This window comes from Otolemur garnettii, unplaced genomic scaffold (assembly GCF_000181295.1).
Source record: "Otolemur garnettii isolate 467f Iridium unplaced genomic scaffold, OtoGar3 scaffold00053, whole genome shotgun sequence".
In the NCBI taxonomy this organism is placed as follows: Eukaryota; Metazoa; Chordata; class Mammalia; order Primates; family Galagidae; genus Otolemur; species Otolemur garnettii.
Window position 1 is genome coordinate 3,723,155 of NW_003852448.1, and position 16,002 is coordinate 3,739,156.

The 16,002-nt window shown below is 41.1% G+C and overlaps 1 protein-coding gene across 1 annotated transcript in view; it reads right to left on the reverse strand.

The window, feature by feature from the left end:
* Window positions 1-16,002, reverse strand: part of RBM33 (RNA binding motif protein 33) — a 136,698-nt gene that overhangs the window by 43,859 nt on the left and 76,837 nt on the right. Inside the window, exon 10 of the mRNA XM_023514413.1 lies at window positions 9,028-9,086. Coding sequence (XP_023370181.1) covers window positions 9,028-9,086 — 59 coding nt within the window. The remainder of the gene's footprint in view (window positions 1-9,027; window positions 9,087-16,002) is intronic.

Sequence of the window (16,002 nt, forward strand, 5' to 3'; positions counted from 1 at the left end):
AGCCCGCACCCACTAGGATTGACGGGGCTTCCCCTGCCCACCTCCACAGCCCGCACCCACTAGGATTGACGGGGCTTCCCCTGTCCACCTCCACACCTCCACAGCCCGCACCCACTAGGATTGATGGGGCTTCCCCTGTCCACCTCCAGAGCCCACACCCACTAGGATTGACGGGCCTTCCCCTGTCCACCTCCACAGCCCGCACCCACTAGGACTGATGGGGCTTCCCTGTCCACCTCCACAGCCCACACCCACTATGTTTGATTTCCCCTGTCCACCTCCAAAGCCCGCACCCTCTGTGTTTGATGGGGCTTCCCCTGTCCACCTCCAGAGCACGTACCCACTATATTTCATAGGCTTCTCCCACCCCGTTCCCTAATCGGTCCCGCAATTCCATGGCTGGTCTGTACACACAAAAAGAAATCAGCAGTTATAAGCCAGTCAGCTACGAAAGCCTGGTAAAAGAGGTAAGACCAGAGATGCTAAGAAATTTCTGACTTCGGAAGTTGGTTAAATAGAATAAGAATGAAAAAAGAGGGTTTTGAGAGTAGCCCAGACACAAAACAGGTGACAAGCGGTTACCTGAAGCAGCCTGGTAAGGGCAGTGGGGGTGTTAGGACCATGACATGAAATCCACAGGGCCAAAGGAAGCTAAAACACACCCCACCACTGAGGAAGGGGCTGTAGAGGGGAAGAGACCACTCCAAGGAAAAATAAACCAAATCTCATCCAGAAGAAGTCAGAACAGTTGGTTTTCCAAGATGACAAGCGCTCACACATTAACTAAGTGGTGGCAGGAATCAGAAAAAAAGGTAGATAATGCAAGATACTATCTAGATAAAAGTTCAGTGAGTAATCCCTGAAATATACTAGGTTGCCAGTTGACAGTGTCAGACACAGAACACGAGGCCCAGGCACAGGGACACCTAGGCAGATTGCTGCTTCCACTGACCCATCTGTTTCATCAGGTTATGGAATTGAAAGTATGAACTTGTAAATAAACTTTAGAACCTTAAAGTTCTAAAATCCCAAAAGGTGCTCATTATCATCAATTGTTTTTTTTTAAACAGAAGAGAAATGCAACAAATGAGTCTCACGAAGCTCACAGCACCACTTTCCCCTTTTTCTCTAATTATACAACAAATGCTGGTATACATTTTAGCTACATGGAAAACACTGCCCATTGCTTACCAAATACGAACCCTCACTTCCTCCTTGGTAACATAGCCCTAATTACATTCAGGACAACACTGTGCCCAGCTAAAATCTGCATATTTCCAACCTGTGGCCAACAGTGGCCACATAACAAGGGAAGTTCTGGCCAATAGGAGCAGTCGTCTGCTGTGGGACAGGTCTCAGGGCTCACTGGAGCTGCTCAGCCAGCCTGCACCTCTGCCCTGCCCTTTTTCTTTCCACCTGGTATTCCAGTGCTTTCTGGTGATGGATAGAAAAAAAAAATATGGGTCCCTGACTACATCAGAGAGCTGCCATACCAGCCAGAATCTTCTCATTTTTATGAAAAAACTAGGTTTTCAGTCACTGTTAGCTGATTTTTCTGTTACATGAAGCCTCTCACAAACCAAGCACAATACTGTATCTAACATAAATATAGTTCTAACAAACAGGCGGACAAGTCACTTTCCCGTTATGGGATAAAGATATTCTGCTTTGCAGACTCACGAGTGAATTGATCAAGGTCACGCCACCGTGAAGACCACTAAGGACAAGGCCCTGTTTTCAGACTCTGGCTTGCACACTGTTCTGTTCACCACAGCCGTTGCTCCTGCTGAGACACATTGGTCTTCAGGTGACACCATTTAAGTAAGACATGGCGCCCAAGCCTGACACTCACCACACAAGAGGTTCTCTTGATGTGATCATTCCTTTATTAACTTTTATCATCTCATGGGAATAAAAGATAATAAATTACCAATTCCCTGTATGAAATGAAGAATTATTTTAAAACTATAAATGAGTATGAATACCTACCTCACTTAAGAGAACTTTTAGTACTAATGTAATTCTACCTTTTGAAAGCAAAGACTACTTTAATCCTTTCAAGTAATTACTCTATTTTTCTTTTCTTTGTATCCCTTTAAAAATCCAAGGTGAGAAATTATCATTCTCTCTCATAATTCGTATATCAATTGTACTTTCACTTTTCTGCATCTCTTGTTAATTACATGATGTTATCTATATTAATCCTATTCAGGAAGAACTGATAACTTCAGTTACAAAAAAAATGATGAAAAACTTTGCATAAATTGCCTAGTACAAAGTTAATCATATAAAGCCAAGAATAAAAAGGCTCTTACAGCTATTATGTGACTTATCAGCTTCCCTGAAAGGGTCAGTCAGTATATTTTAATAAGACTAATTAAATACCCTTAACAATGTCATTGAAACTTCATGAATCTTTCAATAAATTACAACCTTCCCATACAACATGTTTTCCTTTACTAATCTCACTTAAAATGCAAAGAACCATGTAAGAAAGTTGACACTTTAAAACACCTCTCAGTTAATTCTGATTAAATGAGTTAAATGCAAAGAATAAGGACCACTAGTGACCCCTGACATCATTAAAACTGCAGGCCTGTATCACAATGTACTAATCCCCTTATTTCAGTATTCTCCATGGATTTTTTTCTTTTCCCTTCAAGCTATGCCTTGTTTTAAGCACCTATATTCATGTTCCTAGAAGGCATTTTATATATAGATGCATTCTAAACATTTTAAAGCAGCATACACCCAGCGCCCAGAACTCGGTGTCACATTAGAGGGGACAATACACAAAACTTAAATATAGTAAGACAACATTACCAGTTCAAGAAGTAAAATAAGAGTACTCATAAGCTTAAAAAAAAAAAATTCTTTAGTACAAAACACTGCTTTTGCTAAACCTACAAGATTATTTACCTGATTTCATAAAATAAAAAACTCTATTCCTGAACCACAACACCACCCCACACACTCATACCCATCCAATGGCTGGCCCCACCGAAGTGAATTATCCTTTAGTCCCTAGCGAGGATTGTAATCATATGTTCAGGTTCAACTTACTGGATTCCACCTTTTATACTCAGTTTACTGAAGTGCAATATTTAATGAAGAAGGTTTAACATAAAAATTAAGACACAGACTACCATGGTTCAGATCCTACCTCCTGTACCCAGTTATGGGAACTTAAGCAATTTAGTCTTTTCAAGACTCAGCCTCCCCTTCTCTAAAATGGAGACATTAATGATTCCTTTTTTCCACAAGCTGATGAACCCAAGTTCTGAGCAAAATTTGGAAACTAGTAATTACTTACTTTTTTTATTTACCACTGATCTTCAACAATAAATGCTAATTCAAAAACAACATAAAAATGAAACCATTAAAAAAGCAAAGCAGTAGCAGTCGGTACATCAACTGAAAAGATGCGATTTGCCTTAACACTCTAATCAGTGATACACTTACCAATCCCACTCCTGGGCATTTACTGAAAACTTACGTTCACACAAAAACCTGTACGCAAATGTTTACAGCAAAGATTGGAAATAATCCAAATGTCCACTCAGTGAATGGGTAACCAACTGTGCTACATCCATATTCTGGAACACTACCTTGCAATAAAAAAGGACATACCACCCACTGCTGAGACAAAATGGGTAATTCTCAGATGTGTTTTGCTACAAAAAAGAAGCTAGCCTCTAAATGAAACATGCTGTATGATTTCCCTTACTTAACAAGTTAAAGGAACAGAAAGCCTGTGGCAGTTGCCAGGTGGTGGAAACAAACTGGAGTGGTGTGTGATTTCTGGAGGACAGAACTTTACCACAGTGACTACACAACTATCCAAAGCAGTCAAAACGCACAGACTCATACACCAAAAGGACTCAATTTTAAAAGAGAAGAAATCCTAATCTTTTAGATGATTGCTTTTTGATGCTTTACAATACAATAGGGCATTTTTCAAACTTTACCTAAAAACTGCACCTAAACAGAACTTTGGGTCATCGAAGACTCCTAAGAAAATAAATAATAAAACAAAAAAAAATTGGTGTGTTTAGCAGGACACATCACCAAACTCAGATCACAGAGATTTTTCTTGGCACAGAGAGGAGTTCCATACTTCAACAAGCTAAATTGGCAATCTAGATGGGCAAACTGTACTTGAGGCTCAACTCCATATATACAACATTATATAACAAAGATAATTATATATATGATATATGAATATATATTACATACTCACAAAGTGTTCATGTCAATGTAACAGATTTACTTGGCCAATAAACTGAACAGTTGTCTCTCAGTAAACTCAGGGGACTGGTTCCAGGACCCCCATATACATGCAAAGCCTAGCCTTGCAGGACCCAGGCATATGACAAGCTGGCACTCTGTATTTGTGATCTCCTAGGATACTATAGTTTCCATTCTCACTTTTAGAACCCACACGCTAGCTGGCCTGCCCAATTCAAACCTGTCTGTTCAAGGGTCAACTGCAGTCTACTACATACTTTGTAAAGCAGTTTTTACCAAGTAGCTCGATGACACCAACAGTTGCTCTTCAAGAAACCAATTTTATATGATCTCAATGAGTATTCCCTGTCCTCCGAGTTATTAATGTGGACTTCAACCCAGCACTCTCTCTAGCCAACACATGCAATGCGTGCTGACAGACAGCAAGTTAAAGGGTTACTGAATCTGATAAACCGCCTTCTTTAATAGCTGTTACCACAGTGTTTAGCTGCTCCTGTTACTACTGCAGATGGGAATTCATTGATATGATTAAATTTGATGGGATGATAATGTATGGTAATCATGATTAATCAGAAACCCACTAGCAAGTGGAGGATGTTGGGTATTATGTCACCTGCATTTTAAACTGCATTCTTTCCTTGCAAGCCTGACAACATTTGACAGCTGGAAGGATCTCCCACCACATTTGCCTGCTACTACTTATAGATCTGATAAGAGAAAATGCCCATCATTTTTTCCTTATCCTAAGTGCTAACAATTACAAGACACTGCAGGCATATTGTAGAAACAGTTAAGTATTCAAAGGCAAGATTTTCTTTCCTATGCAGAATAATGTCTGGTTTCTCATCTTGTAAGGGCTATAATCAGAAAGAAATGTGATTTGATGTAGCATCTCATCAAACACAATTTGCATGAAATGGCATAAAAGACATATCCAGGAAGTGTCAATCACCACCACCTGATACCATGTGCCTCCTCGCATACCTGTGATGTGCTGTAACTACAGAGTAAACACAAATGCAAATCTCATTTGCCAGGTCAAAGTAATAATGTAATCGCTAGGAAGATGAATTTAAAATTAAAACTATAGTTCATTTTTAATTTAAACAAAGAGCACTAAGAAATTATTCAGCAACCAGATTACGTGATATTTAACTGGCTAACTAAAATAGCATCATTTAACACAACATACTAGCGCAAAATCAAAGGACTACATAGGTCTGAAAATCCCTTAGGTAAAAATCTTTAAAATGTGAGTTTTGGGATATATCCATAAACTTTAAAACAGTAGCTGTGCTGAAAATAAAAACAAATTAGGTTGCAAAATCTCAAAGTGACAACCTTAAAATATTCCAACAACTGACGTCTTTGTGTTACTTTTTTAAGTGGACAAACTTTTTAAAAAGTAAAAATTTCCTTGAGGACAAATAGATAACTGGAAAATATACTTATGGGTAAGAAAAGGACCTACGACCTTGTATTAGTGACAAAAGCATCAGGTAAGCCTTTGTAGAAAGAGAAACCAATTAGATAATTAACCTGTAAAACAAAGAACACTTAAAATTGAAAATAAAATTCAAATAAAAACAAAGATAGAATCTTACCCTCAGAAAGGTACACAAACCAGCCTCCCACCTCTACTTTCTTATTTAAAAAAAAAAAAAAAAAAAAAAGTTTTGTGAAATTGTATTCAAAGGTCCTGACCTGAACAGAAACACTTCCAATGAGTGAACCAGTGAGTGGCAGGAAGCCACCAGAAGAACGAGATCGAATGAGGGGCCAGAATGGTGGCCACACACCACCCACAGGAATGTGTCCACTGCACATGTGAAGTAGTAGTCATGACTTAACTAAGATATATAAAATTCAGAAGATTAATATTCTTTTTTGTTTGTTTGTTTTTTTGAGACAAGAGTCTCACTATGTCGCCCTCAGTGGTGTGCCATGGCATCACAGCCACAGCAACCTCAAACTCTTGGGTAAGCGATTCTCTTGCCTCAGCCTCTCAAGTAGCTGGGACTACAGGTGCCTGCTACAACGTCCGGCTATTTGTTTGTTACAGTTGTCCTTGTTGTTTAGCAGGCCTGGGCAACATTCAAACCCACCAGCCCTGGTGTATATGACTGGTGCCCTACCCCACTGAGCTACGGCACCGAGCCCAGAAGATAAAACATTCTGATGTGAACCTGAGTATGAAAACCATTTACTCTCTGATGTGCTATCAATGAGATAAACTCTGTAACTATAAAAAAAGACTCATAATTCTGATTTGAAAAAATAAAATAGTCAATAGAAATAAAAGTTTGAGTCAGAAGAAACCTCTCAGGCTCAGCACTAAGCCCCTCACAAATCTCAGCTTCAGAGGGAAGGCTAAATCACAAAGTGCTTCAGGGATTCCTTAAATCAGCGACTGGGGCAAAACCTTCCCGAGGGCAAAGACCAATGTAGCCAAAGAACCAGTGGCTCAAGTGCCAAGAGATAAAGCAATTTTTCCAAAATGATCAAAATTAAGAATTTTTCTTATTTTCTTTTCTTACAACATTTTATCATTTTGACATTCAAATCTTTATTTTAGGAATTATTCATTAAATTCTCTAAATGATATTCACTAACAAGAAATAAAAATAGTCTTACTACGCCAAGCATAGCCTAGAACACCAAATTTTGGCCTAAGATTTGAATTTTTTAAGTAATAATTTAAAATAATTTTACACTCGATGAAAAATGGTGTTTCATATTAAGTTGCGTAGAGTTCTGTGATTTTTTTTTTTTTTTTTAGCCTCAAGCTGTCGCCCTGGGTAGAGTACTGTGGCATCACAGCTCACAGCAACCTCCAGCAACCTCCAACTCCTGGGCTCAAATGATTCTCCTGCCTCTGCCTCCCAAGTAGCTGGGACCATACAGGCACCCACCACAATGCCCGGCTATTTTTTGGTTGTAGTTGTCATTGTTATTTGGCAGGCCCAAGCTGGATTCAATCCCACCAGCTCTGGTGTATGTGGCTGGCGCCTTAACCACTTGAGCCACACACAGGCGCTGAGAAGAGTTCTGTGATTTTTAATGAAAAAACTAGAGGCAATATCACTTAGCAAAATATCTAGACATCTTAGCTCTAAGTTATAAAACTGACACTTTTTTCTTAAAAAACTTTACTTTTAGGAAAAGAGAGAAATGTATCATACATCCTTTAAAATTTAGAAACTAGTGGTACTTCACCTACTGTCTACCTTTTTTTATTCTTTAGTCAATTGGGTATAGAGCTGAATTCTTACATAGTTAAATGCATATGATATACTTCTACTCTACAAAATCACAACAAACAGTAAAAAATATAAAAATTAAAATATATACTATTTCTCTATACTACTTATAAAAATTGGTACTATCGGCTCGGCGCCTGTGGCTCAAGCAGCTAAGGCGCCAGCCACATACACCTAAGGTGGCGGGTTCAAATCCCCAGCCCGGGCCCGCCAAACAACAATGATGGCTGCAACCAAAAAAAAATGGCCGGGCACTGTGGCGGGCGCCTGTGGTCCCAGCTACTTGGGAGGCTGAGGCAGGAGACTCGCTTGAGCCCAGGAGTTGGAGGTTGCTGTGAGTGTGATGCCATGGCACTCTACCCAGGGGGATAGCTTGAGGCTCCCTCTCAAAAAAAAAAAAAAATTGGTACTATCACCTAAATCTGTAAAAATAATTTTGAGAACTTGATAAGTAATCTAAGGAAAAAAATATTTCAATATAAGAAAACAAAATAAAAAAGAACCAACTTTAGAAATTATAATTCATTAAGTACAAATCAAAGTTTCTAAAAAACATTCTGAACCTTAAATCCGATAGTAATTTTATTGTTGAATAATCACCTGATTATACCCTCACACCCTTTACTTAAATCTTTCTGCTAAATGGCATATATAAATGTCATCCACTGAAGTATCCAAGTTAAATAGTCAAACAGGCCATTTGAGTATTTCCTGAAAAAAAAAGATTAAGCCTAAATAAAACTATCTCTGTTTTCTATTAAAATTTTATGATGTGGTACATCTTCCCACACTTTTGAAAAACATGTACTCAACTAGTTCAATAAAACCATAAACAAACTACAAATCAAACCAAAAATTCAAATAGAATAAAAACATATACATTTAAACAAATATAACTAGTTAAAGGACATTTTTCTTCTAGCTAAAATATTTTACCAGAATGGATAAAATTATGAAAACACAGCAAAAGTATTCATGCTTATGTATATACAAACAAATGGGGGGGGGGGCAGTGGACAAGGAGGGCAGGAAGGAAAGGGAAGGTGTGCTTTCTTTTAAATACATTGTAAAATGGAAACCTTCATTTCAAAATATAAACCAATGGCTCATTACGACTTTGGAGGTTCTTTTAAAAATCAAGTGCAGATCTCATTTCTATTCCCTACAATTTCATACGCACACCTACAAATGCACAAACGCACCATGCGCCCACACACACACGTGGGCCCTTTCCCACCTATACATAAGGCAGTAATAAAATCAAAATCCATATTCTTTAAGATGAAACCCATTTTACTGGTGATCCTGATTCAACAATTTTACAGTTAAACAAAATTAATTCTACTCTCAAAAATCCACTAACCTTAAGCTTTCAACAAACATTTTCTACTGCAGAGATTGTCAATATTTACAAGTCCTTAAAATTACACTTGGTTGGAACCCCCTGCGTTCACTATATTAATATTTCTTAGTAAATGTATGCTCATCTCTCTGAGCAGAAGGAGCAGCTGCTACTCACTGGGAATCTCTGGGGTCCCACAGCAGGTCTCGGCTGGCTGGGAACTGGCAGCAAGGGCACTGCAAGAAAAACACCTGCCATTACCAAGGGTTTACTGAGCACACGAACCGCTGGAGAAGACAACACACGAAAGTTAATATCAAGTATATTCTCCATGTACCACATATATAATAATACATCAACACTTAATTTAAGCTAAGCATTTATTATTTCTAACAATTTCATAAAAGACAGACATGTAAAAGTTTTTCTTTTCAGCATACAATAGCAGAAACTTAAATCTTAATGTTTTCTATAAAAATCAGAACTATTATTTAGAATTAAAATATTTCTCAAAAATAAAAAAAAAACTTAGTTTGTTTTACACATCCCTATCCAGGTTACCCAGGCTACTGAACGTCAGATTTTTCTACCCCCACCATATACAAATTTATATCTTAATCTTTAGATCAGGAAAGAAGAGGAGGAGAGAAAGAGAAGGAGAAAAAGCACACCCTGGGAGTGTTACAGACAACAATCTATTCAACCATCCACTCTCAAGACTGTTAGTTTATTTTTGTTTTTAAACAAATAGAACTTCCATCAATCTAACAGAAGAATAAGGAACCAAATCATTTTTTAAAAAACACTTCATAATACAGAAGAGGCTGGATGTTAGTTTCAGACTTCAGAGCTAAATCATATGTTCTAAGCTCTTTGTAAGTTATTGATCTCGGATTTTGGGGGAAAAAAAAAGAAAGAAAGATAGATCATCACCTCAGTGTTAACTGTACTTCTCATTAAAATGTGCTGACAGATGCAACCAGGCAGCTCTGCAGACAGGGTGCTCCAGGCTGGACTGTGTGTGTCACCCCCGGGCACTGATGCAGATTTGTGTGTTAAAACCAAACCCCAGTACCTCTGAACGTGACCATGTTTGGAAATAAGGTCTTTAAAGGGTAATTATGGTCAAATGAGGTCTTTACAGCAGGACACAATCCAACCTAACAGGTTTCCCTATAAGAAAGGGAAATTTAGACACAGACCAGTACACAAAGAAAAGGCTGTAATATGAAAGTACACGGAGAAAGTGGGCAGCTACAAGCCAAAGAGAGAAGACTCTGAAGGACCCACTTTTTGGAGGAAAAAAATTCAAAAAAATTTTTGAATTTTAAGATGTCATTCAACATTCCTTTAAAAATAGAGTGCTAAGGTGAACTATTTTTTATTACAATGGTTACTCAAGGAATTTCATACACTGCTAATTAACAGCACCCAACAGGTTCAATTCCAAGTGACAGGGTGTGTGGGCCTGCACCACTGCTTCATGAAACACAAAACGTCACTGAGAAAAATCTATTTTTATAGAATGTAAAAAGGCGGGGGGGGGGGAGAAAACCATCCCTCCCTTGAGAAACAATCCAAAAAATCAAAATTTCAAAATCAGAGTGGGTCAATTTGCAAGATTTTATATGAGATAGGATCCCCCTCAATTCAGTACAACTAGGTGTACAGCAATTATGTATCTAAAGCTAAATATCAGACTGTGAAAGAGACAGACAAAACCAGAGTATCTCTAACCTCAGAATATTATACTGAAGGTGAGAGAGAAAAAAAATTACACATTTAATAATATAAAGACATAATTTTTAGATACCCAGATCTTCAACAACTTGATCACATAAACTACTTATACTGACTTGGAATTTAAATGTTAATACCTATCAAACAATTCCAATACAATAAAAAGACAGATATTAAAAAGCTCTTTAACCCATAGAATGAAGGAAGAAGTAGAGGTGGGATCTGAGGGAAGCAGCTGGTGGTAAGGAATGGATTTCTTACTCAGAAGCCTCTGATGAGCTGGTCATTTCCTTTTTTCTCTTGGAGGAAAAGGGAAAAAAAAACTATGTAAAAAGAAAAAAGAAAAAAACAATAGAAGAGACAGAAGAGAAAAAGAATAAAAGGTGACAAAAGGAAGTGGCTGAGGACAGTGGGACAGGAGCAGAGCAGACACTAGCCGGGGAGAAGCAGAGGACAAAGGTGCAGGCAGCTGTCTGCAAACTCTCCCTGACGGCCCAGGAGCACTGGGTTTCCAGACACAGGGACAAAGCTGCCCAGGTTCCTCCTTCTACCAATACAAGAGGAGAATTTAAAATTTGTGATGGTAGAGACAAGTCTAAGTTAATCTTAAACTTGAATATTTGATATTTAATTGTCCCATGTATTTCATGGACTAAGTTTTCAATTTATCACAAGTTAACTCTAATAGTGAAAATCTGGTAACAAGTCAAATTTCCATGAAAATTGGCTTTACATAAATTATAATAGAATACTCTTCATCCTCAAAATAAAGTGTGTGCCATAAGGAAAAGATTTTAATGTTGTAAACTAAAAAAAAAAAAAAAAAATACATATTTTTAACGTAACGTTCACATGCAGAAGGCTTTGAGAATGACTAGTTCAATCTATATATCTTATATGTATACGTACAGGAGACATCTTAACATTCAGCCTCTCTTAAGAGGAACTGGGGATTTTTTACGTAACCTCATTCATTCATTCATTACTGAATAAGCAACTGCTTCAAAGAGTTGCCTATCTGTAACCAGCAGGATAGATTCTTCCCTCTCCCCTGGGTCAATGTACAGAGCTTTGAAGGTCAGAGGTGTATTAAAAATAAGGACACATGGCACAATCTTCACGGTCAAAAAAGTCTTGCCAGTCCCAGAGTTCATGCCTAAAGGGTGTTAGGATTTCCTTATAGCTCACCACTCTGTAATTTGTTAGACCAAAGAGAATTTATGCATCTTATTAACTGCCCGTTTTCCACTGAATTTTACAAAAGTACACAACAACCAATGCTGCCGTAAGTAAAGGCATCCTGACAAATCACTGATGCAGCTCCACGTCTGGGGCAACAAGTGCAGCTGACACACAGAGGACTGCCCAGGGACACTGCACGTGCCAGTACTCATCCATCCCAAACCCAACAGCTACTCAGGGTGACAGACATCTTACTGACCTCAGATACTCAGGGCCATGGCAGAGGATGGGGGCCAGGGTGGGACAAGCTGTGAATGCACACAGGACATGCTGTGGACTTGGTTAGGAGGGCTGAGAAGAGCCCAAGGAGGTGCCACTGTGCTTTACAACCTCACGTTTCTCTGCCATGCTGAGTGGCCTGATGTGAACAAGAGCAGCCTCCTGGTGGTGACCCACAAACCCTGTCAAGAGGTGTCCTGCACCTCCCACGCAAGGCCAGGCTGCCCTCATCACAGCCTATACTCCAAGGCTATGGGACAACTTCACAATGCTTTTGACCCTGTACATCAGCGAAGAAGGGACCCAGTACCAGACCAATGGCCATCTCCCAGCCTACTCTCAACTTCTAAAATCTCTCAACTGCATCTTTTGGAATAACAAGTCCATGCCATCCCTCAGTGTCACCCCCTTCTTGCTCTCCCCAGAGGCCTTCCCAAGGGCAGCTGTCCTTCTTTACAGCCTTCCTACCCAGGGGCTGAAGGTGAGCAGGCTCCTTCTGGGTCTCACTGCTGACATTCCCCTGCCTTGAAGCCCACAGCACCAGGACATCCCCTAGTACCTCACTGCTCTGCTCATGTCCCAGGAAGCTCAGCTTCTGGCTCAAACCAGTCTGCAGCACTCATCCTGTCCGAATAAATGTAGAAGTGACCTTCCCATACCTGCCTCTGGAGTCCATGCCACTTTGGCCTCTATTCCACGTGACCATCTTACCAAGTCTTTTTCTCTCTTGACACCTGAAGCCTTTCTCTCCTCCACCTCCATGCAGCCTGCTTCTGAGTACTGCTTTCTACCTTTCCACCTCACTTCCTCCAGGACCTGATTAAAACAGTCCTTGGACTCTCCAACGATCTTCATTTCTGCCCCCAGCCCAGGTCCTCACCTCTACCTGCGTCTGCTGGACCCCCAAGGTCCCCACTGCTTCCTCATAATCCCACTGAAGATTCCACAGCTGCTACGTGTGCAGATGAGGCTGGAGAGGGGCAAAGCCATGCTGCCTGGGCTTGCTTCAAACCCAGGATCACAATCCTCCAGTGCCCAGCCCTGCTACACTGCGGGCACAGCTGCTCCTCCCAAAAGGACTACTCTGCAGCTTCTCTGCACAGACCTTCGATTTAATCTCCCACATCCTCACACCGATTACCTGCTACCCCCTGAGGAAACTGAACCGTCAGGGAAGAACTGACACTAGTCTGTTCCCCTTACGTGCACCTACGCCTAGGTCTCAGTCCTGTGCCCCAACTAAGGACACCCCTCTCTTCCGTCATGGCAATCCTGCCTCAGTGCACATACTCCTGGGCAGGACAAGTCTCATCTGCATCAGTGATTTTTGTTCCCTTCTCGACTAGCTCTTTCGTCTAAGTATGCAATGCTACTTTTCTCACTCTAAAATAAAAAAACTTTCCCTCAGGCTCACAACAATTATCCAACTTCTGTTTGGACAAAACACCATCCAAGCTGTTCAACAGATGACCTCGGCTCCTGCACTCTCCCAGGCACACTCAGGCCTCCTGCCCTTCACCAGACCCTCCAGTAAGCGCAGTCCACACTTCTGCCTCGGCAGGACCCCCACCTCCACACACCTTCCTCCTGTTGCTCCTCTCCTCTCCAGGCCCGCCTCAACCCAGTTTCTGGGTAGAGTGCCCAAAGTGCCCATCCTTGGTCCCCCACATACAAACACCCTCCTCTTGGGCTCTCATGCAGGTGCAGGCACTAGCACTATCAAAATGCCAGCAACCCCCCACCTGTACTCACACATCCAAAACAGAACTTTTGGTTTCCCCCGCCTCAGGTGATGGTAACTCTATCCCTCCAGATGCTCGGGTGCCCTGAGCACTCCCCCTCATGTCCTCTCTTCTCCTCACGCTCATCTAATCCATTAAGCAAACCCTGTGGCTCCGGGTGCCAAGCACACCCTGCACCTGACCGCCCTCCCTGCTGCCATCCTGACCTGCACCACAACCACTGCCCCGCACACGTGTGTAGTCACCTGGGTGGACGCTGGCTTCCACCCTGGCCACACCATGGCCCCCTGTCAACGCAGTAGCAGATGATCCTCTTAAAATGTAAACCTACTTGCTCTGTCCTTCTCTCATAGCCCTCTAATTCCTTCCCCTTCTCCCGAGAGCAGTGGTTCTCAATTTTCCTAATGCTGTGACCCTTTAATACAGTTCCTCATGTTGGGGTGACACCCAATCATAAAATTATTTTCTTTTTTTTTCTTTTTGAGACAGAGCCTCAAGCTGTCCCCCTGGGTAGAGTGCCATGGCATTACAGCTCACAGCAACCTCCAACTCCGGGGCTCAAGCGAGTCTCCTGCCTCCGCCTCCCAAGTAGCTGGGACCACAGGCGCCCGCCACAATGCCAGGCTATCTTTTGGTTGCAGCCGTCATTGTTGTTTGGTGGGTCCGGGCTGGAGATTTGAACCCGCCACCTTAGGTGTATGTGGCTGGCGCCTTAGCCGGTTGAGCTATAGGCGCCGAGCCATAAAATTATTTTCGTTGCTACTTCATAACTGTAATTTTGCTACTGTTACGAATCGTAATGTAAATATCTGACATGCAGGATGTATTTAGGTGAACCATTAAAGGGTCATTTGACCGCCAAAGGGGGTGTGACCCACAGGTTGAGAACCACTGCCTTAGAGCAAAAGCCCAAGTCCTCAGAATGGGCCATAGATCCCACATGCCCCAGGTTCTGCATTTCTTCTCTGCTTTCATCACCCACTGAGTCAAGCTGGTCTCCTTCCAGTTATGTTAACTTAACACAAAGGCACAGTCTCACCTGTGTACCTGCTGATGCTGCTGCCTGCAAGTCGTGTGGCTAACTTCCTGACATCCTTCAACTCTCCCCTACTGAGGGGGCCCTCACCCTCAGATTACCCTAAGGTGTAACCTACTCTTTCTCCCATCCTGCTCATCTTACTACGTTTACATCTGCTAACATGCCACATATAAATCCTTGTTTGTTATACTTATTGTTTATTGACTACCTCTATCTGCTGGAAAGCAAAATCACAAGTGCAGAAAGCTTCTGTCTGTCCTGCTCACCAACACAGCTCAAACGCCAAAGGTCTGCTTCATAGGAACGGCTCAAATAGTTTCCTAGCTTCAGGCACATATTTCTTTAATAATGAGACCACCGATTATTTCATTACAATTAATAATTAAAAGATGGGTGTGTCCCTCCCTCCTAGCTGACACAGGAATTCAAGGGGGTGACACTGCGTGGAACCTAAGAGGGACACTTACTACTACAAACATTCCCACCATGAGATTTACAAAGCTAACAACTCAGACATTTCAACAACTTCCTCTAATACATTATCTACATTTATAATGTTCTATTGGTTCTTTCCACTCAATTATAAAAACGAGAGACATTTTTAAAGAAAAGAAATTGAGCCATCAAGCCAAAATCTGTCTAAGTGAATGGGGAAGGAAGCAAGGAAAACAATTCCTCATTACAAACTTGACTGTGAGAACTATCTGCCAGTGATAGCTTCAGTGAAATAACCTGATAAATACCTTCAGATTAGCAATAACCGGTAACGTTACAGATGCTCCTTAACCTAGACTGCTTCCCAATTAAACCCACCGTAAGTTTAAAATATGCCAAGTAAAAAATGCACTGAATACACCTAACCTATGGAATCTGACAACCTGGCCCAGCCTGGCTCACAGGTGCTCAGACACATACATTAGCCTACAGGTGGCAAAATCATCTGGCAACAAGCTCCACTGCAGGGCACAGGTTACTCACCCCTGTCGTGCCACTACCCAGCATCAGAGGAGAGTACAGAAGCAAGTATCGGTAGCCCAGGAAGAGACCAAATTTTAAAATTCCAAGTACCATTTCTCCTGAGTTTGTATTGCCTTTACACAGTCTATAAAGTCAGGAAACCTAATTGGAAAAATCATAAGCCAATCCATTTAATGTCAGGGGCTATCTGTA